We start from the raw sequence: 24,101 nt of genomic DNA, 5'->3' as shown, positions 1-24,101 counted from the left end.
AAAAAAAAAAAAAAAAAAAAAAAAAAAAAAAGCCAAGAAAGGGATGGGGAGTCAGAACAGAAGAATGTTCCAGTAGAGTAGGAGGAGGATATGGCTCAGGTGCCATGGCTGTGTATAGAGACCAAAAGAGAACTTTCTGGAGTTGGGTCTCTCTCTCTCTCTCTCTCTTGTCCTTCCTGAGGCTGCACTGAGTCCCCAGGCTGGCAAAATTCTGGAATGCTCTCCTGATCCATCCCAACATGAGTGATGGTATAACAAAAATAAAATAACCACTTTTCTACTTGTTTGTTTGTTTTAACCCGGACCTCAGGGACAGAGCTAAGGTTACACACATCAGACTTATGCCATCAACGTCTTCACCAGCTGAGCCTTTCTTCCCACCTAGCTGATAGTTTTAAAGGATCATCGTGATCGCTGGTTTGCCGATAGACTGCAGAGGCAAGGCTAACCAGAGAAGCACACAGCAGCGGCTCAAAGCAGAACATGAACCATGGGCATGTTTAAGAAAGAGTCGGTTTTTATTGGTTGTTCCAGAGCAGGGTTAGTTGCTGAAGCTTATTAGTGAGGCTGAGAAAGAAACCTTGATGGCTCAGCTAACAGTGCTGAAACTCTACTTCCACATCCGTAGATGTAAAGTAATCAACATAAATGTAACTCCATATGCAGTAATTGTAAAGACATGCATTTATCAATAAATGTCAAAATAATTCCATTTATTATAAATACAGCATAGAGACAGTGACCAAAATTTAAACTATATAGAGTAAGCTGACTTCGATGGGAATCTGTGAGCCAGAACTGATCTTTGGTAAGCTTGCTTGGCATCCCTTATGATATCCCTTTATGGGCTCTGGGAGACCTTGTTTGGTGCCTTTATTGGCCTTTAATACTATAAATCTGGTTAAGAGCTAGCTGTTGGGGAACAGCAGGTTTCCAACTCTACTCAACCACTGGGCAGACCACCCAGGAAGCCCTCCATGAGGTGAGCAGAAGGCCAAGTGCCTGAGCTTCAAAATGCCTCAGGGCGCAATGCTGTCAAGAGGCAATAATAGAAAAATGACCCCACGGTGTGCTGCCGAAAGTCAGGGGCTGCACAGCAACAGGATTGACACTGAGAGGTCTGTGCAGATAGCTAATACAGCCTCACGAAAATCACCTGCTCGATTTCAAGTGGATATAATTTAAAATGTTGCAATAAACTTATGTGTTGTCTTGGCCTGGGGTTCTCTGGAATCAGACACCCTGAAATGGCATTTGCCTGTAGTAAGTTAACTGGGATACATTCAGGAGCAATGCTGGGAACCCCAGGATGCAGAGTGGGGGAGAATTGTTTGCATTGTCACAGACTACCCGTAGGAGATCTGGAGAGAGAATGGCCCACAGGAGCAGTCACTTTGAAGCCACCCACCAGACAAAGGCTAGATATAGGCTGCCTTGAAGGTGGAGGCCTTGCTATGGGGAAGATACTCCTTTCTGCTAAGGGCAACTGTTTGGGAAGAAGGCAGCTGTGGAAGTGGGGGATGGGCATCTCAGTTCTGCAGAGGTGGACCAGTTGGCATAGCGTCTGGTAAGGACAAAACAGTTCAGAGTGTAGGACACACTGTCACACGCCTGAGCCCATACCATCTTCAAACAACTAGGAAAATTACGTAAGAGGAGATCTCAAGAGAATTAATTTTATGTTTCAGCAAAGCCCACCATTTAGAAGTACAGAAAGTAGATGGTCATCCATGAAATAGGATTTTAGGGATGGGCTAAAAGACTCTAACCCCAAAGTAGCCCTCCCCCACATTTGCCAAGGCATGAAATTCCCATTCGAGATTCACTCCTGTGTCACCTCAGCTGTAGAAGAGAAAACAGGAGTCAGAATTATTACTTATTAACCCCTTTACATGCTATGATTTTCAATCTCAGCTCATGAAACCCAAGGTAAGGCTGGTGGACAAGAAATCAGGGGTCAGTGGGAGATGAAATCCAATGACTTCAAACAAAATCGTCCTTCTATCTGTCTTATAAAGTGATTACAAAGAAAAGAATTTGTCTAAAAAATTTGAAACTATCTTAACTTCAGAGAGCATACACCCTAAGAACAAATGTGGAAGAAAAGGATGAAGTAAGAGCAGAAGACACCTCACAGCCTAGACTGAGCAAGAATGACAGGAGAGCCAAGGAAGGTGGGAGATGGTGACGTCTGCAGGATAGCCTCCATCAGCTCCACAACCGCCCTAGCAGGGCTGAGTCCCTTCCTGTGAGTGTCTACAGCTACATCTCATCAGGGCTCTTGCTCGCAATCCATTTCCGCACTTAACTATGAACAAAGCAAAATGTCCAAAATACGGTGAATAGTTCTACAAAAAGAAAAAAAACAAAAAGAAAAAAAAAAAAAACAAACAAAAAGTCATCCTTTTATCCAATTACAGTCCTCACCAAATTTACTCTGTGTCTACTCGAAATCACCTAGAAGACAACAGGAGGGCGATTGATTGGCTGGGTCCTGTGTCCTCAGCCGGGAATGGGCTCTGTGATGAGTCTATCCCGAGAGAAGAGAGAACCGGATCACATTAATATAGTGGCCGAAATTGTATTTAGCTTGCATTAGAGGATCATGTATGTGGCCTGCATTAATAGAATATGCTATGCCCAAGGGTTTGGTATATCCAAGCGTTTGGTAAATAAAGGCTCCATGTATCCCTTTTACCCAAACGCTAGAGAACTTTGACGAGCACAGTCACACAGCCCAGATTCTCCTTCACTGAGAGTAACGAACATTGCAGGGTTCAATATGAACTACATCAGATTTCCCACATTCTCATTCCTAGAAACCACAATTTTCAACTGGGGATAGAGTAAAAAGAAAAAAAAATCATGTTTCCAGCTTTTTTAAAAAAATACAAACTCCCCGTGACGATAACGTTCCCCTAGTGTGAATGAATATCTGCTTCAATTAACCGAAACATACACAACACTATTTCCAGCAAAACATTTTTATCTTGAGTAATTCATTTGGTTTTTTTTTTTAGATGACAAAACTGCAAGCAGACTCCTAATTATGTTTGAATACATCACCTCGTTTGCAGATACTGGACTATCTGTGTGTATGTGTTACTCAGACAAAGAATTCTACTTGGAAACATCCACGATGAGTCAGACTAACATAGATGTCAGTGGGCAGTGCTGGGGAGGGGAACATATGTGGGCAGGGAGTCTTAGCAACTTGAGCATATCAAACACTCTGTGAAAAAGCTAATTGAGAGGTAAAACCAAATTAACTGTTATGGAGAAGGACAATCTCCCCGAGAGAGCACGCGCAGGCAGCAGTAAGGTTCAGCGGTTCATTTAGTGGGAGTCACTGCTGGGACCGTAATACAGCCCTGGCCCGTGGACTTTCCCTGCTGACTGCCCACCTGGCAATTCTCTGGGCACCTTCTAGAATGTCAGCGCTGCACAGGGAAAGGCTGCCTCGTTACAATACACTCGGCATGGGATTCAATGCCAGCACCAATTGCTTTTTCCTGAGTTTGCTACCAAAGCTGTTTTTCTGTTCAGCATGTGGAGAAAGAGAAGATTGGATCTCCCAGAGCACAAAGATTTACATCTGGCTGCAGATGCCTGTCAGCAAAAGGGGCCCCAGCCTGGGAAGAAGTGTGTGTGGTGGTGTGGTGTGTGTGTGTGTGTGTGTGTGTGTGTGTGGTGGAGGTGGGGCAACTCAGTGCCCATTGCAAGTCAAGAAGTTGGAAGGCACACGTGACACCCTCTGGAGTCTCTGAGTGTCTCAGTTTCTTTACCTGTAAAATAGGTAACGCAACTAATCTAACAGTGCATAGTCTACATGTGGAAACTGATTATCTCTATCACATTTTGTCCAACTTTTGAAGAAAAATTTTCAAAACCATAGTGATTAATATTCTATTGCTCGCATTACAGTTTCTTTTCAAATGCAGGCCGGGCTGGCACACTTTCCTACTCATTTTTAAGGTATGTCTTAGTTCTTCCCCATTGTTCACTCAAATAATTGTGAAATAGAGCTTCTTCTGGGCTATAACATGCCTTGGGGGGATGGTCAAGTCGGTAACAGAGAAATCAAGACTTTCCCAATGAAACAAGGGCACAACGTAAATACAAGAGGTCACAAAAAAATTTAAAAGAAACCCACAATTATTCAACCAACAATTGACTACACTGATCTAATTCTAGGCATTAAATTGACCTATGGAGACCTAAAAGCATAAATAAACTTATTAATGCAAATAAAGACTCAGAGAGCTTCAAACTTGCTTAAATGGCCATAGATAAAGGATATATATCTTAAAAAAACTTTTTACACTGGTCTTAACAGTAGAATCTCTTAAGAAGACTTTATTTCCATGTCTCGTGTCTCATGTCTCATCTTTGGAATTACATGGTGTAATATAATACCAAATTTAAAGAACAGAATACAGACATTGATTCCAATTGTGGGAATGTCCTTGGTTTTTTGTTGTTGTTGTTGTTGTTTGTTTGTTTGTCTTTGCTTTCATTTTGAAAATTTAAAACACAATTTTGAGAAATTTCAGGATACAAGTCCCATGGACTGTAATCCTGTTTTCCTATCCAGCCATTTATGCTGCTGCACCCACAGTGTGTGCTCTTGCTTGTGGTGCTGGTGGTGGCATCCTGGTACCTTCTCTGGCTCCTGCATTTTACAGTCTTTTTATGCTGAGGATTCCTAGTGTCTTTGCCTTCAAACGCCGCACTTTCTGTGTCCTGTGCTGTATCAAGCTCTTCAGGCAACAGGTGTGCTCCGTGCTCTCTCACTTTCTTATTCTCTTCGCACTCCATCCCCTTCTGCTTCCAATACCCCTAGCCCCTGTGAGAACATCTGCTGTTGCCATGGCTCACTGACTGCTGCCTTCCTGGTCCTGTGCCTTTGCCTGCAACTCCTCCTCCTCCTCACCCCCACAGAGATGCTGTCAGCACTGTTAGCCTGAGAGAGCAGGATGGAAAGGATTGATGGGAAAGGGTATTAGCAAATCAGTAGGGGATGGTGGGAGGGAGAGCAAGTAGTAAGGTGGGTGATTGTGTCTGAGGATTGATGAGCAAGAGCCAGTGATGTGTGAGTAGGAGGGAAAGGCATGAGGGACGTGGAAGGTGGGTGCGGGGTGTCTTTTCATTGGAGTTAACGCTCTCACACACAATTGGTTACTGACGCTCTCCGGGTTGCCTTCCACAGGCTGCCAGTGGCGAAAGATACAGTTTCTGTGACACCTAAAGCTTGCAAGACTTGGTCATGGAACCAGGCCAGGCAACAATGGAAGCTCCCTTTAGAGTCAGACCCGAAAGTGGGTGTTTCTTTACAATTATAAAGCAAACCACAAGGATCTTGTAGTGACTTTTAGACAGAAAGTTTTCTTTGTCCTTCTAAGACCAATACTGTGATTATTTGAAAGCAAAACTAATATATCAGTTTTCTTAGCCTTACGCCAGATTTCCATCATTGTATCTTATCAGCTTGTTTATATTTTTAAAAAAGAGCTAATTTAGTGGATAGAAAAGATGCTGAATTTTCTTTCCAGCATTTTCTGACCTTTCCTGTGCCCGGAACACTTGAATGAGCAATGTCAATAGCACAAGAGCGCCTGAAAACTGAAAATCATTTTTGTTGTAGAGTTGTACAAAAAACAAACAAACAAACAACAAAACCAAAAGAGCTGAAGGAATCTCCCACAATGGGAATCAATATCTGCAGACTGTCCTTTAAGGACTTGACATTATACTATACCATGAAATTCCAAAAATGAGGCATGGAAATAATGTGTCTTTTTAAGAAGTTCTACTGTTAAGACCAGCCTAAAAGATCTTTTATAAGTATCAGTGAAGGAATGATGAGGATGAATAGTTCAGTAGAGACGAGAAAGCATCATCTATAGTAGAAAACGGCCCCAAATCTGAATGCCCTGTCCCCAGTCCCTAGGGGGGACCCTCGGTGTTCTAGATTCAGATGACACATAAGACAGGTTGTTCAGTTGATTGCCTTTAATTTTATTTTTTATTTTTGTACAGTTATAGTTATATATTGGGTGCATTTCCTATACCCATTGTCCCCACCCTTCCCTTTGTCCAACTCCCTCCTGTTTAGCTGCTTTGTTTCTCAACTATCTCATTTCTATTTTTTATATACACATGCATTATTGTATATGACTATACAAGATCTAGTAATCACAAATGGGAGAAAGCATATAGTATTTTTCTTTCTGAGCCTGACTTCTTAGATTAACCTAGAGTTGTATCCATTTCCCTGCAAATGACACAATCTCATTCTTCTTTACGATGAGAGCAACCCCACTGTATTCACAAACCACGTTTTCCTTATTGTTCCTCTGTTGACGGGCTTCTAGGTTGGTTCCATAATTTAGCTGCTATGGACAGTGCTGCAGCAAACCTGGAGGTGACTCTTTGATGTGGAGTCTTTGGGGTAAATACCAAGGAGTGGTATACTTGGGGCAAGATGGAATCTTCATGTGGTTTGATTTCTATTTCCCTGATAGCTAGTAATGTGATTGCTGTTTGTGTCTTTTGGTTGTTTGTACTTCATCTTTTGAGAACTTTCTGCTTTTACTTTTTTCTTTCTAATTTTGTTGCGATTTCTTTCTTTCTTTCTTTCTTTCTTTCTTTCTTTCTTTCTTTCTTTTTTTTTGGTCTAATTGCTCTGACTAGTATTCACAGTGCTGTGTCGAATAGAAGTGGCAAGAGTCAGTCTCGTTTTTTTTTGGTGTCAGATCTTAGAGAACATATTTTGAAATCTACACATTTGTTAGGTTAGTTGTAGAGTTTCCATAAATAGCCTTCGATTGTGTGTCCTCAAGCATCCATGTTTATTTTGTTGAGTGGTTTGAACCATAAGTGATACTGAATATGTCATCAAGATTTTCTGTATCTTTTGAGATATCAGATGACTTTTTATCTCTAATTCTGTTAAAACATATTATATACATGTGGTAATAAATTGATTTTATATGTTGCTTTCATTGAATCTCAGGAATAAATATCATTTAGTTATAACTTATGATATATTTGTGCCCTGTTGCATTTTACTTGTTTATGATGCAGAATTTTAAAATTTGTATTCATCAGATTACTGTCATGCACTGTCCTATATCATTCTGTATTCTCTTTTTTATGCTGCCTTCATCCTGTCTTGATATCATAGTCATGCTGATCTCCTGTATTTAAAAGTGCCCTCTCTTTTAGGTTTGGAACAGTTTTAGGAAGACTGGTGTTAATTATTCTCTATCTACTTAGAGAAGTTCATCTGTGAAGATATTGCTTGTCTTTTCCTTGTCCAGAGGTCTAGGTTACTAATACCTGTTTCTTATTGGTTGCTTGTCTGCTCAGCTTTCGAGAGCTTCTGATTCAGTTTTAGTAGGTTGCATATTGATAGAATAACAATTTCCTCTAAGTTATCCAATTTGCTGGCGCCTTATTGTTGTTAACAAGTCCTTTTTACCCCTTTTGTTTCTGAGGCAACTGTGACTGTCTGATGGCCATGGCATAACATTATTATCATGAGATGCAGCAACTGCAGTTGCTTACACTTGGCCTGTTGAAGACTGGACCTCTCAATCAGTCATGGCTGGGGGAGGAGCTCATGAGGCCCTACCCTGCCCTGCTGAACTGTTAGCAACTTCAGGACGCTGGGGAAAGGGGAGCCATTATTTTTAGATGTGTACCTACTGGTGAGAGCTGAGAGAGAATCTTTCTGTACACCGTGAAGATGTGTTTTTGTCAAGGCATCTTCTGATTGGTTAATAAAGAGCTGAATGGATAATAGTTGGGCAGGAGAGGATAGGCAAAATTCCTAGGGAGAGAGAGGAAGAGGAGAAAGAATCTAGGTGTGAGTATTATGCCAGTGAGACAGAGAGCAAGTCAGGCACATGGTACAGAGGAGAGGTAGCAGAGTTATTACCAAAACATAGATTAATAAAAGCTGGTTAATTAAGTTATAAGAGCTATTTGGGGAAAAGCCTAAGCTAAAGGGCAGGCTTTCGTATTAATATTAAGGCTCCATGTCATTATTGGGGAGCTGGCAGTCCCACAAAGGAAACTCTGACTGCATTTGAGAATGTTTACTACTACAGGAGAGCCCAGCAGATCCCATTGGACAGTTCTATACCCACAGTCATGCAGAAGACCCCAGGGTCTAAACTTGGGTCACAAGACAAACTGAAAAGACATGAACATGAGAAAGATCTGTAGGGAAGAGTGGAAGTGATGGGGAGAAGAAGAAAAGAGAGCATGGGGTGAAAATAATCAGAATTCATTATATACATGCACAGAATTTTCAAAGAGAAACAGAACTAAATGAACACTGGCTAGGTCTGGGATGCAGCTCAGTGGGAGTGGACTTTTGGCACACGCACGTCACTCCTCAATACAGGAAAAACAAACAAGCAAAGAGATGATTCTATCCAGTCAAACTTGGAAACTACTACCCTAAAAGGTCAAGGAGTTGAGATGACACTTGAAGCTGTTGGGATTTAGAAGAATAATATGTGTCTTGAGAGGGACTCAGAATTTCAAATGGGGAAACTGAATAGAGCAGAGGCAGAAGGATATGATGCCGCCGAGTCTTCCTGGGGTGGGGGTTGGGGGCGGGGACATCAGCAGGGGAATGTATGACACAGGTGGGAGAGAATTCTGGATAGGTCACCTAACCACTCAGGTGTGCTGGATACAGGACTGGCAGTACTAATGCCAAGAAAGCCTGTAACGCACAGTGAAGGCATTGGGTGGTTTATTTAGCTGGTTTTGATAGCCTCGCGCAGGTTGTAGCTACCATATTAGACAGCACAGCAGGTACCTACAAATATTATACAATGTGTTTCCTTTGCTTATAAATTTCCTATTTGCTGGTGTGGGAAGAATTTTGAAGGATGCTGAAAGGAGGAGTCTGCAATTAAAATCTTACTGTCAAGCTAATATGTTAATAGGATAGAAATTCTTCAGAATCAACAATGAATTGATGGGGGAAACGTTCTTTTTCCCAGTGACACTACAGTCAATACAATAGCAGATTAAAAGGAATGGGCATGTTGTTAAGGTGACCAAACCCCTAGTCTGGTTTATCTCATAATCAATAGCAAGTATTTTTGCAGAACGGTCCAAAACCAAGCCAAAATCTGAAAAGAACAATATCACTCAACCATGGAACCCTTGTCTTTGATGCCTTAGATGTCACTCCCTGAATCTTTTGCTAACTGGCACAGGCAATGCATTTAAGATTGAGCCACATTTCTGAAAAGGTCAATTTTTAATGGTAATATTCCCATTTAAAATTAATCCATGGGACTATCATCACACGCTCCCATACTCTTTGAAATGGTGTTCACGAAGAATAAAGTGCAAGATGAAGGCTGAGCAGAAGGCAGCTGTGAATATTATCATATCACCGTAAATGGGATGGAAAGGCAGTGGAGGTCTCCAAACAGTCTTCTAACGCGGAAAGGACCACACTCTCAGCAATGCTGGTCCAGCTAAGCAGAGGTCTTTGAGATGAGAACTACGAAGTTACAGAACTGCATTAACTTGACAGAGGCACCATGACTATGCTACTATTAATACACACATCTTTACATTCCCTCAGCTTTTGTCATTTCATCTGCTTTATCCGACGCGGGTTATTCTTTTCCCACCTAACGCTGTAATAGCAGAGGAGCTCCGGACATTTAGCCATCTTGTCCTGACAAATAACCAATTCACCTTTCTCCCCTCAGTATATTCTTAAGTATTGATTTTGCCAAGTGAACGCAGACGTGTGTCACACTCATCCAATACGTATCTGTCTTCCTGGAAATGTAGTTTGAACATCAATCAGTCACCCAGCCGTTTCACCTCCGAGTCTTATTGCCGCTGTCTGCCAACTATTACACCTTGGCCGTTTTCCAAACATGTTGCTTTTAGAAAACAAAATGGACACAGTATTTTATTTCTTTGAGATGTATGCAAATGTTTGCTAACTGACGTTCATTAAATTTACTTTTCTGTATCGAATGCTAGGTTTTTTAAACCCCCATTTCAAAGACACATAGTTATTCCCTTTCGAGACCCTATTTTCTGAATAGTATTCTTTTCCCTTGCGAGTCAGACCTCCCAGTTGAGGAGGACTGAGAACCGATGTCACACAGGTCCGCAGCGGCACAGAATGCTTCTGTCCCTGCCTGGATCCAATGAGGGTCAGAGTGACACCCACCTTGAGCTGCAGGCCTCCTGGGACCACGATGTTTGCAGGAAGGCTCTTAAGGTGTTGGCAGACACAGGAGGAGAACTGCTCCTGCTCAGCCTGTAATTGGGGGCCAAGCTTAGCGAGATGGCCTCTGTTGCTTTTGATAGCTGTCTGCAACTCATCAATCAGCATGCTCACCTGAAAGGGTTAAATTGCAAGAGTTGTTAGCAAGAAGTAATTGTTGATGTCACACCTATTAGATTTTTTGAGTATCTAGCCTGATAGGAGAAAATGACTTCGATTCAAGAATTTAACTATGGCTCTATCCTCTGGTAAAGAGAGCACGAGGGACAAACATCGCTATCTCCATTATCCACTTTTTGTTTGTAGATAACAACTCTGTGTGTGTGTCCCTTTACTTTTGTACTAAGAAGCCATTTAAAATTGCTGAATAAAAACCAACTTTATGCATAACGAAGAACATATAGATCTCAGAACTGTGTAAAATACTTAAACTGCTTAACAGGCCCAATATGGTGACACTTAAAAGAAAGAGGTCGGCTGTGTGACATCAGTCTTGTCGACATAATGAATTCCAGGACATCAAGTGCTACATAAGAGCCCATTTCAACAAAGGAAAAAAATACAAAGAAGAAAATAAACAAAATACTTAACAAAATAAAAGCTTTCTTGGCCTTTGAAGTTCATTGTTATGCAACCTGTTACCATACTTCAGTTTATTATAAGTGCCCTTTTTAAACTATTTTACTTTACCATGTACTAAATTAAAATGTCAATGGATATATTAAATTCATTAAGATTTTGTAGACCTTTAAAATATGTTTTCTGCCTAGACGGCATTCTAAATATACACAAAATAAAGCATAAAATTTTCCAAAAATAAGAAAAGGCTTAAAAGACACTTATCTTTGATGTTTCTATTTCTAGACTCCTAATCAGTGGAGTTAGGGAAGACATATGACCTTTACTCATATATTATTAAAGAGATATGATGAGAACTCAGAAGTAACAAATTAACATCATAATCATATAGCTTGGTAATTAAAAATGACTACACTTCTTTGACTCCTCATTGGTTCTGTCTTTGGGAAAGTGTCCAGAACCAGTATAGCTAGATTATACGGTAGTTCTATTTTTGGTTTCTTGAGAAGCCTCCGTGATGTTTCCATAGTGGCTGAGCTAGGTTATCTACCCACTCATGATGAATAGGAATCCCCCTTTCTCCATCTCCTTACCAGTATCTGTCACTATTGTTTCCTTAATGCAAACCCTTCTGACAGTGGTGGAATTTGCGCCTCCACAGCTAAGAATGTTGAAAACTAGTTTAACATATTTTTTAACCATTTATGTTTCTTCTTTGGAAACTCTCAATTCATTCAGCTATCTATTTATGGGGGGATATTTTATTTTGAGTTCTTTATATAGTCTAGATCTAGCCAAAGCTTTCTTCATTCTGCAGACTGTTTCTTGCTGATAGCTTCCTTTCTAGTGCAGAAGCTTTTACCATAATGCGATTCTACTCGTCAATTATTTGCTGTGTTTCCTGTGCTACTGGAGTCTTTTCCAGAAAGATCTTGACTGTGCCTGTACCTTCAAATATTTTCTTCTTTGTACACTGGTGTGGCAGTTTGAACGTAATTGGCCGCATAAGCTCATGTAGAGTGGCACTATTAGGAGGTGTGGCTTTGTTGTAGTAGGTGTGGCCTTTGTTGGAGGAAGTGTGTCACTGTGGGGGTGGGCTCTAAGGTTTCACAAACGCTCAAGCCACATCTAGTGTCTCAGTTCACTTCCTGTTGCCTTTGGATCAAGATGTAGAATTTTCACCTCCTTCTCCAGCACCATGTCTGCTTAGAGGCCACCATACTCACAGTTGCCAATGGAGTAAACCTCTAAAACTATAAGCCACCACCCCAATTAAATGTTCTCCTTTTTAAGAGTTGCTGATGTCCTGGTGTCTCTTCATAGAAATAGAAATCCTAACTAAGACAATGGATATATTGTTGTTTTTCCTGCTTTAACATTTTCTAGGACTATTGTTCTCATCTTTATCCTTGTGTGGTTGATAATAATTCTATTCACTGCATAATTCTATGTCTTGCCTAAATGTCTGCAAATAAAATGGACAATTCCTCTAAAGAGTATCCTATATACTTACACATTAACCTCTTAATATCTGAAAAAACAGTATTTGATCCAGCCCTCATCCAAGAAGCTTCCAAGCTTCTTCTTGCAGTAGATGGTAATTAACACAGAGGCTGACGACTGTACACACCACACAGAGACTGAGAACAGTCTTGGAGCACTCAGTCCCAAATGCAATGTGTTCATCGAACTACTCCTCTCAAGGTGCAGGGATCTATAAAGAAGAGGGAGTAGAAAGATTTTAAGAACCAGAATGACTGATGTGTCTTCCAGACAGAACAGGACTGGTGCACATATGAGCTCACAGACTGTGGCAGCACACATAGGACCTACACAAATTCAAGGCAGATGGGGTCCCAGCACTGAGGTGGGGAAGTAGATACAGGTTTTCAACCCTAACCAAGAAGCTATTGGCAACTGATAGCTGCTGGCAAAGGGACAATCAATTTTCTCCAATGGAGTATCATCAGGCATATCAACCACACTCTACAGCATGTCTTGTGCCCCAGAAAAGTTGGCCAACACAAAATAAACTCAATGGTTTGCAGTTATGGCTGTGTGTGTGTGTGTCTGTCTGTCTGTCTGTGTGTGTGTGTGTGTGTGTGTCTGTGTGTGTGTTTTGGTCATTTTATCATATTGGCTTTTTGTTTGTTTTTAATCTTCATTTTTTGTCTTTAGGTGTTTTTGTTTATTTGGTTTTAGGTTATTTTTGAAAGAGAAATAGAGATAGAACCTGGAGTTAGATTAGTAGGGAGTTAGAAAGGAACTGGGAGGAGGTGGAGGAGGGAAAAACATGATCAAAACATAGTGTATGAAACAAAATTTAAATAAAAATACATGAACAGGATATGGGAGAACTCTAAAGCACTAGGTTAAGCCTTAACCTTTGGATTACAGGCATAGAATAAGGAGAAAAATATCATATCAAAGACATAGAAAATATTTTTTATAAAATCATAGGATATTTTCCAAACATACAGAAAGATGTCCACTCGAGAATAACAAGCTTAAAGAACAACAAATAAACAGGAGCAGAAAAGAAATACTCCACAATATAAAATTAAAATACAGAATAAAGGAAGGGTATTTATAAAAAGAAAGTTTATTGAAAACTGCAGGTGGGAGATGTGAAATCACATACAAAGGTAGACTGATCAAATTAACTCCTGATTATTTTACATAAAATTTTAAAGCCAAAGGGACCTGATAAAGTGTTAACCATAAGAACTATCTATTAAAATTGAAGAAGAAATAAAAATCTTCCATGACAAAAACAGACTAAAGGAATATCACCACTAAACCAACTCTATAGCAACTCCTGGAAAAAATATTTCAGTCTGAAGAGAAGGATGAGCACACCTAAGAGGCCACAGGGAATAAATATGCAGTACAAGAACAGTTGGTTGAAAGAAGTCTAATAAAATATCACACAATCAGCAAAACAACAGGAATTAATGTACACCTCTGAATAATACTCCAAATGTTACTAGTCTTGATTCCACAATACCGTGATACAGACTAGCAAATTGTGTATGAAGACATGATCCATCTTTCTTCCACCTCCTAGAAACATGCTACAATAACACTGATAGACATTATTTTTGAGTAAAAAGATAGAAAAATGTATTCCAAGCAAATGGGACTAGGAAACAAACAGGCGTGGCTATAAAATTTACAGAAAGTACATAAATTTTGGAAACGAAACAATAATCTATTAAATGATCGTTGGGTCACTGAAGAAATAAAGAAGAAATTTTAAAGATTTGAAAGAGAAGAAAGTTTAAAATAAAAAGACTGGTTAAATATACAAAAAATAAAAATATAATGCTACTGTATGCTGTCTACAAGAAACTTCACTAATAAAATTATACGTAGATGAAGAATTAAGGGTTGGAAAATAATACACTACAAAAAATGATTTTCTTTGGACAATGATATGTGAGCAGAAGTATCAGGTGGCACTTTGTGTGTCAGTGTGTGTATGTGCGTGTGTGTGATTATGAAATGTAGATGCATGAGTGTTGGTATATATGTGAAGGCCAGACAAGAGCTCACCCTCATGAGTCATCCATCTTGGTATTCTTGAGACAAAGACTCTCTCACTGTGATCATCCAGAGGCTCATTGATTCAGCTAGGTTGACTGGTCTTAGAGCCCCAAGGATCCACCTGCCTCAACAAACCCAGCACTTGGATTACAGTCGTATGTCCCTTGCATGCCTTTTCAATGTGTGCATTAGGGAACAAACTTAAGTGTCTCTCCTCACAAGGCAAGCACTTCACCTACTGGAATATTTCCCTAACATTGCCAAATTTTTTTTAAGCTGGAGGAATCACAGTACTTTAATTAAAAACATACTACAAAGTTATAGTTACTAAAACAACATGTTATAGAAATAAAGCAAGACACAGACTAAGGGAACAGGATAGAGATTAATCATAGATTAATCACAAGTAATTAACTTATGCTTACACAGTAAATTGATGTTTTTATTGGCATAGAGTCATTATACGAGGTGCTGGATATGTATTTCCATATAAGTATATAATACATTATAATACATTTGAATTCTTTCCCCAATGGCTCTCTCCTCTTCCCTTTGTCATCTACCATAATTCCTATTTGCTGCCCTAGACAAATTTCACTTCTACTTCCATCTTCTTCTCCCTCTCAATCTCTCTCTCTCTCATATATATATATATATATATATATGTATATGTATATATACACATATATACATATATATATGATTTTATGAATCTAGGATTCACAAATTAAAAAATGCAAAGTTTGTCTTTGTGAAAATGACAATTTAATAATAATGATATACAGTTCACTTGCTATTTTTGTAATAAAACACTGATCAAAAACTACTTGTGGAGGAGAAGATTTATTTCATCTTACATTTTTTTATACAATCCAGGACTACCTTCCCAAGGGCAGTACCTACAGTGGACTGGGTCCTCCCACATAAATCATGAGAGAATTAATTAATGAGAGAAAATGCCCCTACAGATTTACAGACCAGTCTTCATAGAGACACCTTGTCAACTGAGGTTCCCTCTTCCCAGATGAGCCTAGCTTGTGTCAAATTGACAAAAATCCAGCCAGCACATATGGTGATAGAGGAGGTCTTTCTGTATATGTATATGTGTTGCTTTTATTGGTTAATGAACAAAGAAGTTGTCCAGATTCCTGTCTTGGATACCTGCCCTGATTTCCCTCCGTGATGAGCTGTTACTGTAGTAGAAGCTCTTCCTTCAGCATCTGTCAGCCTAGGAAAGACATATGGGAGAAAGCCACAGATAACGTGCAGCTAATATATAAGTAGATAATATATATTGTTTTAATAAGCTGATAGTATATAGCATATACCTGTGTTAAGTCACTGGGATTTAGGCATGGACAACTTTACCAAAAACTGATTAATTCACTATTTTCTTTTTTTTTAATTCACTATTTTCTATTCAATATTTTCAACCATGTTTAACTCATTAGTAATGGACAGCTCTTATTGGCAGTGAAGGTCTGTGCCAATTCCTATCAGGCATTTGTAAATAAGTTCTCATGGCTAACTAAAGGAACTTGTATACAAGTTTAAAAACCACAGGCATATAAGGCAGTGGAGAGGGCTTGCAATAGTGATGAGAGGAGTCACAACGGAGGAAAATAGAAAATAAATAATGTAAAAAAAAGATGTGAAACGTAACAGAAAACAAATGAAGAAAGTGACTAGGGAAAGTTAATAAAGGAAGAAAGAAAATGAAGACAATACTGTTCTTAAACTAAAAATCCCATGGGAGGATCCTCTAAGGAGCCCTTCCTTCTAGAATGGAGTTTGGCACTACACACAACACAGCCGTATTAAGTTGTGACCTTAAAAAAAAATCTCTAAAGTATTCAGTGCAAGACAATGCTTCTGCCTTATCTTGTTCATGATATTTTCTCCTACACAAGTATTATCCTCAAAGTGACGGACGATGCCAACTGAAATACCAAAGCCAAGCACCAAAGACCCAGGTGACCTTCTCTTCTAGTGAGGTCAAAGTGCAAGAAGTAAGGCCCCAAACACAAGGCTCTATGGAAAGATTTTCAAGGTAAAATCTGGGGAGGTAGGATTTTCTGTAGCATTCGATGCTGTTTCATGGAATGTACGTTTCTGAGAAACTCTGCTCACTTCAGTTTGTGCTTCCCCACACAGCAGAGCAAGCCGCTAGCACAGAACCAAAGGAGAAAGAAAGAAGATCCCAGACTTTGATTTAGGACATTTTTATGCATGACTGGTTTACTGTCACAATCCATACCCTTTAACTGATAAGGGATTCCATGTGACATCAGAACTCAACCAACCATACAATTGCTGATGTCATTCACTCTCTAAAGAGCTATTGGTTAAAGTCTTAAATTTTTCATTGGGGATAACGTCTTTGTCCTTTCAAATGTTTTTCTATTACTTTTCACTGCTTCCATTTGATTATTTACTAATATGTGAGAGCCACGATGACATGAATTATTAGTTGTTTTCATAATTCAAAACTGAAAAGCTATATATCTGAGCGAAGATGAAATCGCATCTTAAGCAAAATAGAGAACGAGTCAGAACTCTGCCAGTGACATTTTGATACTACTTGTATTCAGCTCTGCTCAAACTTTGTAACTTTACATATTCATATGGCCTCTTATCTTCCAAGTGCTCTCTTTTGCTCTCAGTTATTATGACACGTTGCCTTTAAAGACAACTATACGTGGGAAATAACTCACATGAAAATCAGGCAAATGATACAATATTATTGAATTATTTTACATAATATGATCTTTTTCCCAATCAAAGATGTTGCTGAAAGGAGAAAAATGTCCTTTAAAAAATTCTTTATCATAAATCTTTTTTTCCCCTGCAAACCCTTTTTTCTCTCCACAAAAGCAATCTGAATGGGGGTAAAAGAAGACAAAACTTGACCTTTTGTGATCCCAGCATTAATGGGTCTGTTCATAATTCAATCTATGTGTGTGTGAGGGCATCCATGTGGAAACATAGAAGTCTGAGAGACATAAAACCTTTCCCTTTAAACATTATCTGACCCTTTCGGTCCCATTCACAAAAGAAGGCTTACGCATGCATATGCTGGAAAAGCGCACCGTCTCATTGTGCAGCAGAAAGCCTACTCGTTCCGCTCACGCTCCATGGCGATGGGGCACGGAAGTGACACTTGTACAGAATCTGGGGGTGTAACAAATGAGCGGAAGGCACCACACAAAAATGAAATATTCTGCCGAGGAAACAGACCAAAGTTCAGAAATAAGGCAAGTGTCCACACTGCTGTAAATATGCAATGGGCTTTCACATAATGTGGAGGGAGATTGGACCACATCCCTCACATGGGCTTTTACAGAATGTGGAGGGTTACTGGACCACATCTCCATGATGCTCGCCTTCAATTCTTGAACTCAAGTTCTCAAGATGGCTTGTAGTCAGCACAAAATATTAACCTCTTTATAACTTTTTACAGAAATTTTTACCTACTGAAGGTTCTGTTTGTGAGCTGCACATCGTTAAATATTCCCTGTCTGCTGCCAGGAACAAATCTAAGGAACTTCAGCTGTTGGGCTGAATTCTCTGTGGCTCAGAATCCACCCATGAAATTGAGAACCTTAGAGTGCTTCTCACAGGACCATTTGAAATCATCACCAAGAACAGTAGTCTCTATTCTTGAAATATGGTCTTCAAAGACATAGCGGGATGATCTTAAAGTAAGGAAATCCTGCCAGCTCAAGCCCAGCTTTCTAGGCCAGTGTGGTAGCTCAAACTTGTAAGTGCTTGGGAGTCTGAGGCAGAATTGACTTGGGTTTAAGACCTCTGTGAACTACACAGTGAGTTCCGAGGCAGCCTGGAGATGCAGTATGAGAAAGGAGGGGCACGAGCAAGATGGTGCAGAAGGCAGAAAGCACTTGACACCAAACCTCGCTATCAGCATTTCATCACCAGGACCTATATAGTGGAAACCTACAAGTTATCATCTAGCATCCACGTGTGCACCATGCAATAGCTTATACATACATATGTACATACATACGTACGTACATGAAATGACAAGTTTTCATTAATAATGTATTTTAAATGAGTCAGAAAAGGAACGCAGAACTTTGTTTGTTTGCTTGCTTGGTTGGTTTGCTTTTTGAGATAGGGTTTCTCTGTAGCTTTGGAATCTATCCTGGAACTAGCTCTGGTAGACCAGGCTGGCCTCGAACTCACAGAGATCTGCCTGCCTCTAGTTCTGCCTCCCAAGTGCTGGGATTAAAGGCGTGCATCACCACTGCCCAGCTCAATAAGTATTTTTTAACCTTCCTAAATCTCTCCATTGTTCTGCCCACAAGTTAAAATGAGAACACAATCTTGAATTGATAAAAAGAACAGAAAAATCAAAACTGCTAATAAGAATATCAATATACATGCGTGAAAATATCACAATGAAACCCACTACTTTCATAATTAACAGATAAGCTAATAAAAACAGCAAATAAACATAACTATATTTATGCTTTTGAGAAAAGATAAATATTAAATTCCTATTATACTTTGTATGTCTAAAATAATGCTCGTTTTCCTTGACCACTAAATTCTCCGTTCCAAGGATATTCTTTTTTCTTTTTTTTTTGTTATGAAATTTTTTTTTGAAAAAAAAATTTCCGCCTCCTCCCAGCCTCCCACTCCTCCCACCCTCCCCCCACTCCTCTCCCTCTCCCTCTCGAGTCTGAAGAGCAGTCAGGGTTCCCTGCCCTGTGGAAAGTCCAAAGTCCTCCCCCCTTCATCCTGGTCTAGGAAGGTGAACATCCAAACAGGCTAGGCTCCCACAAAGCCAGAACAAGAAGTAGGATCAAAACCCAGTGCCATTGTCCTTGGCTTCTCAGCAACCCTCATTGTCCGCCATATTCAGAGAGTCCGGGTTTATCTCCTGCTTTTCCAGTCACAATCCAGCTGGCCTTGGTGAGCTCCCAATAGATCAGCCCCACTGTCTCCGTGGGTGGGTGCACCCCTCTTGGTCCTGACTTCCTTGCTCATCTTCTCACTCCTTCTGTTCCTCATTGGTACTTTGGGAGCTCAGTCCAGTGTTCCAGTGTGGGTCTCTGTCTCTATCTCCATCCATCGCCAGATGAAGGTTCTATGGTGATATGCAAAATATTCATCAGTATGGCTATAGGATAGGATCATTTCAGGTTCCCTATCCTCAGCTGCCCCAGGTACTAACTAGGGACCTCGCCTTAGGCACCTGGAAGCCCCTCTAGGTCCAAGTCTCTTCCCAACCCTAAGATGGCTCCCTTAATTAAGATATGTGCTTCCCTGCTCCCCTATCCAACCTTCCTGTATCCCAATCATCCCGTTGCCCCAAGTTCTCCCCATCCTACCCTTCTCACTTTTTTTCTCTCCATCTCCCCTTACCCCCTCCCACCCCACCCTTAAGATCCCGATTTTTTGCCTGGCAATCTTGTCTACTTCCCCTACCCAGGAGGATAGCTATATGTTTTTCTTTGGTTTCACCTTCGTATTTAGCTTCTTTAGGCTATCAAAATATAGACTCACTGACCTTTATTTGTGGCTAGAAACCAATTATGAGTGAGTACATCCCATGTTCATCTTTTTGGCTCTGGGTTACCTCACTCAGGATAGTATTTTCTATTTCCATCCATTTGCATGCAAAATTTGAGAAGTCATTGTTTTTTACCACTGAGTAGTACTCTAATGTGTATATATTCCACACTTTCTTCATTAGATCTTACTACAAAAGCCTGTATGCCACAAAACTGGAATATGTAAAAGAAATGGACACGTTTTTAGATAAACACCATATACCAACGTTAAACCAGGACCAGGTGAACAATCTAAATAGACCTGTTAGTCGCGAAGAATTAGAAGCTGTCATCAAAAACCTCCCTACCAAAAAAAGCCCAGGACCAGATAGTTTCAATGCGGAATTCTACCAGAACTTCCAAGAAGAGCTTATACCTATACTCCTTAATGTATTTCACAATATAGAAACAGAAAAGTCATTGCCAAAGGATATTCTAATTGTACATAAAACAGAAAAGGAAAGAGATGAGTCAATTGGAAAAGCACTTGTCATGCAGGCAGGACATCCTCAGTTTGGGTCCATAATCAAGGCCTTTTAGTGTTCATCTGTAATCTCAACCCTCCTCCAGGGAGGTGAGAGGTGGAGGAAAGGGAACCCCCAGAAGTTTGCAAACTCGCTGGTGTATACAGCAGCAAATAGGAAAGACTATGTCTCAGACGCGGAGGAAACCAGAACAGGAGCTCAAGCAGGGCTGGAACCTGGAGTAGGAGGATGCAGAGGCCATGCAGGGGACTGGCTCCTTTTCCCATGGCTTGCTCAGCCTGCATTCTCATAGAACCCAGGACCACCAGCCTAGGGATGGCATCACCCACCATGGGCTGGGCCCTCCCCACTGATCACTAATTGAGAAAATGCCTTACAGCTGGATCTCATGGAGGCATTTCCTCAACTGAGGCTCCTTTTTCTCTGATGACTCTAGTTTATGTCAAGTTGACACACAACTGGCCAGTACAAGGAATCATTTTTTTCAATTTATAACTAGCAACCTTGTCACTTACCTTATAACTATTCAGTGGAAGGAGCCAGAAACTATAACTTAAATCTATACAGTTGTCACTCATTGGATTTTAGGAAGTAGTCACATTTATGTTTTATAAAACATTCCCTATGAGTATTCTAATCAATGTTTACAATGTCATTTTTAATACTGGACATATATGTCCCTAATAGTACCACATTTTCATCTAAGAGCTGAATTGATGCAGAAAATTTGATATACCTTATTGACCATCTGTTATGAAATATATAATCAGAAAGGATGATATAGCCATTAAGATTTAAAAGATGCTAAAAACTTTGGATAGATTACTTTGAGCAATGTTCAAATTGGTTAAATTTATACAGAAAGTTTATTCTTTACATGTGTACAAGATCTTAACCTTTACGTTGGTTGTAGATTTATTTTTCACAGTGTAGTACACAGAGACTAGCAAATCCATGCCCCCTCCTCTGAAAGATTAAATGCTTTTGCATTCCAGGAAGCGACATGAAAATCATTTTCCTCCTTTGTCTGGCACCAATTTTGTGTTATTATTTCATTTATGGAATATGCTGTCAACTTCCCAGCGTGGGCTTTGGAGAGGAGGTCTGGTTTAATAGTTCTTCATTACAATATCGCGGGCAGAATCCGATGATTAGCTCTCTTAGGCTTGACATTTGTAAACTATGGCTTTCCCCTCATAGACGATAACTTGGTTAGCATTTCTAAAATTCAGAGCAAGGCTTCTCTCCTTGGATGTTAGTAAATACAAACACAGTTTATAGTTATCAAAGATTCAAAGCCTCTTTTACACTTCATGATGCTGAAACGCTTTAAATCTGATTTTTAAGTAATATATAATAACTTGTAAGATTTCTGGGGAAACATTCATTATTTTTCAGAAAATCGTGACTGATTTGTTCTTTCAGGCAGATACTATTTTTCAGGATGCCTACGCCAATAAAATAATTACCAGTTTTGAACAGCTTTTTTTTCTGTGCTCTCAGCTTTTAAATATTAACAAGACTTGATTTACTTCAGTACTCAAGTTAAAATTTCTGTTAAGTTCAAAATTGCTGTACATTTTCACTTCAATATCATTAGCAAAATAAGTTCCTTACATCTTCTTGTGACTTCTGGTGTTCCTCTGGTGTCATTGAAAGAATGGCCTTTTCTGTGATTTTCTCTTTCTGTTCATTCATGATCCAGCTCAACTAAAAGATATAAAAAAACAACATGAATTCTGACAATTAATAGCAGCATCTATTCAAAAAACCAACTTTTTAATTAACATTGACATACTTATGTGGAAAGGAAAATTTGTTTAGATTTATTTAGATTGAGGAGAGAGATTAATTTTTTAGGAGTTAAACACTTAACATACTGAATTTTTCACTTTTTAAAAATATATAACTTGGGAAATCTAATGGGGAGGGAAAGTTCTGAGTTGGCATTGTCAATTAGACATTGCAATTAATCAATTAGACATTGATTAGACTGCTTAAAGCATTTTAAGATGAATCTACAACTTTTAAAATTAGGTTGAGCTCCTCTATCAAAAATTTTAATGTAGTTAAGAGAATCCAGTAATAGCCTTTATGTTGGAATAAGAAATCAAGGAGTACAATAAAAGTGTTCATTCATACGTGCTGCTGTACTGAAATTATTTCCAATATTTTATAACAGAAGACTGTGTCTCTACACAGCTTGGCAGCTACCTCCAACCGGCTCGTTCATACATCAGAGCAAGCTCCTCTCTTACTATTTCAGCTTTTGATTTATAAAATTATGAGTGCCACCCATTTTATATCCTTACAAATAATCTTATGGAAATAAAATACTGTTTCATCAAAGGAAGAAATTAACTCACACAGTAAGATTTATTCAACAGAGTGACACAATTAGAAACAAACAGAACAAAAGTTTGATTAAGAACTCTCTGAAGTTGAATATTTAACAACTTCACTTTTGGGGATAGGTTCTCATTTTGGAGCTCTGGCTACCCTGGAACTCTAGCCTCAAACTTCCAGAGATTTCCCTGCCTTCTGAGAACAGGAATTAAGGGCATGTACTGCTACCATGCCTCGTTCCCTTCCTCAAAGCACTGGAATATTGAACAATTCCTAAGTGATGAATATAGACTAACAATGAATAATTAAGACAGTTTTTAGGTTTTTAGGTGTTCATGATGCTATTATATGTAAGTTTTTTCAAGTGTATGCCTAACAAATCATATTTGGCAACATGAATCATTAATTTCCCCTGCCTAAAGATCTATACCTCCTTCATTGGAGATACGTATGTGCAACACACCCTCTTCAGTCTAGCCATTGAAATATACTTTATAATTTTCAAAATATGAACACTTTATCCTTTGGTAGGTGATACCACTGAGCCCTACAATTATCTGATTGGGCAGACAGGAGTGGCCCACGAATCTTCAGGCTAGGCAATGCTCACCTAAATAAGGAGTTGATGAATGTTTCTATAAAGGGCTGTCAACAGGTTAGGCTTCATGGGAAGGGAAAGGGGGTGTTAGCAGTCCCTTATGGTATGAAATAGACAAGATATAGTAAGCAAATGAGCTGTTTCTCTAAGAAGTAGGTTGTAGACTGAATTTTTGCCATCAAGTAGACCTAGATTGAGAATCATTGATTAAACAGGTTATTTCTAATCATCACATAAACCTTTATAGAATTACTCTCTAATGAATATTTGTTCCTGTAATAATAGAGCACAGAAGTATAACACTACAAAATATGTGAATACCAAGTCTTTCTACAGACTAAGTCAGACCTCAAATCTCATTGATCACTTATTAGCTGAGTTCTCATGTCAGGAGATAGGGGACTAAAAGACAGACACTGGAGAACATGCCTCAAATTCATCATTCTCTCTTATTTTTATAGTGTTGGAAATAGAACCAAAGTCACAAGCATGCAGAGAAGAATTCTCTGAGTGGATACGCAGCTATACCACAGCCCTTGGTTTTAGGAGACAGGATTTTGGTCTTGTTTTCCAGGCCGGTCTTGTACTTGTAATTCTTTCTCTCCACCCCCAAATAAAGGATTAACTGCATGTACCCCATCCCATCAAGATTATTTAGTCTTTAAAGCATTGATTTACAGGTGAAAAAG

The 24,101-nt window shown here is 39.4% G+C and overlaps 1 protein-coding gene across 1 annotated transcript in view; it reads right to left on the bottom strand.

Moving 5' to 3' along the window:
* Positions 1–24,101, bottom strand: part of Dcdc1 (doublecortin domain containing 1) — a 305,860-nt gene that overhangs the window by 215,528 nt on the left and 66,231 nt on the right. Inside the window, 2 exon segments of the mRNA XM_005364457.2 lie at positions 10,226–10,396; positions 22,086–22,178. Coding sequence (XP_005364514.2) covers positions 10,226–10,396; positions 22,086–22,178 — 264 coding nt within the window.

The sequence above is a fragment of the Microtus ochrogaster genome (assembly GCF_000317375.1).
Source record: "Microtus ochrogaster isolate Prairie Vole_2 chromosome 14 unlocalized genomic scaffold, MicOch1.0 chr14_random_1, whole genome shotgun sequence".
In the NCBI taxonomy this organism is placed as follows: Eukaryota; Metazoa; Chordata; class Mammalia; order Rodentia; family Cricetidae; genus Microtus; species Microtus ochrogaster.
Note: the sequence above shows the minus strand (reverse complement) of the source record. Positions and strands in the feature narration are given on the sequence as shown.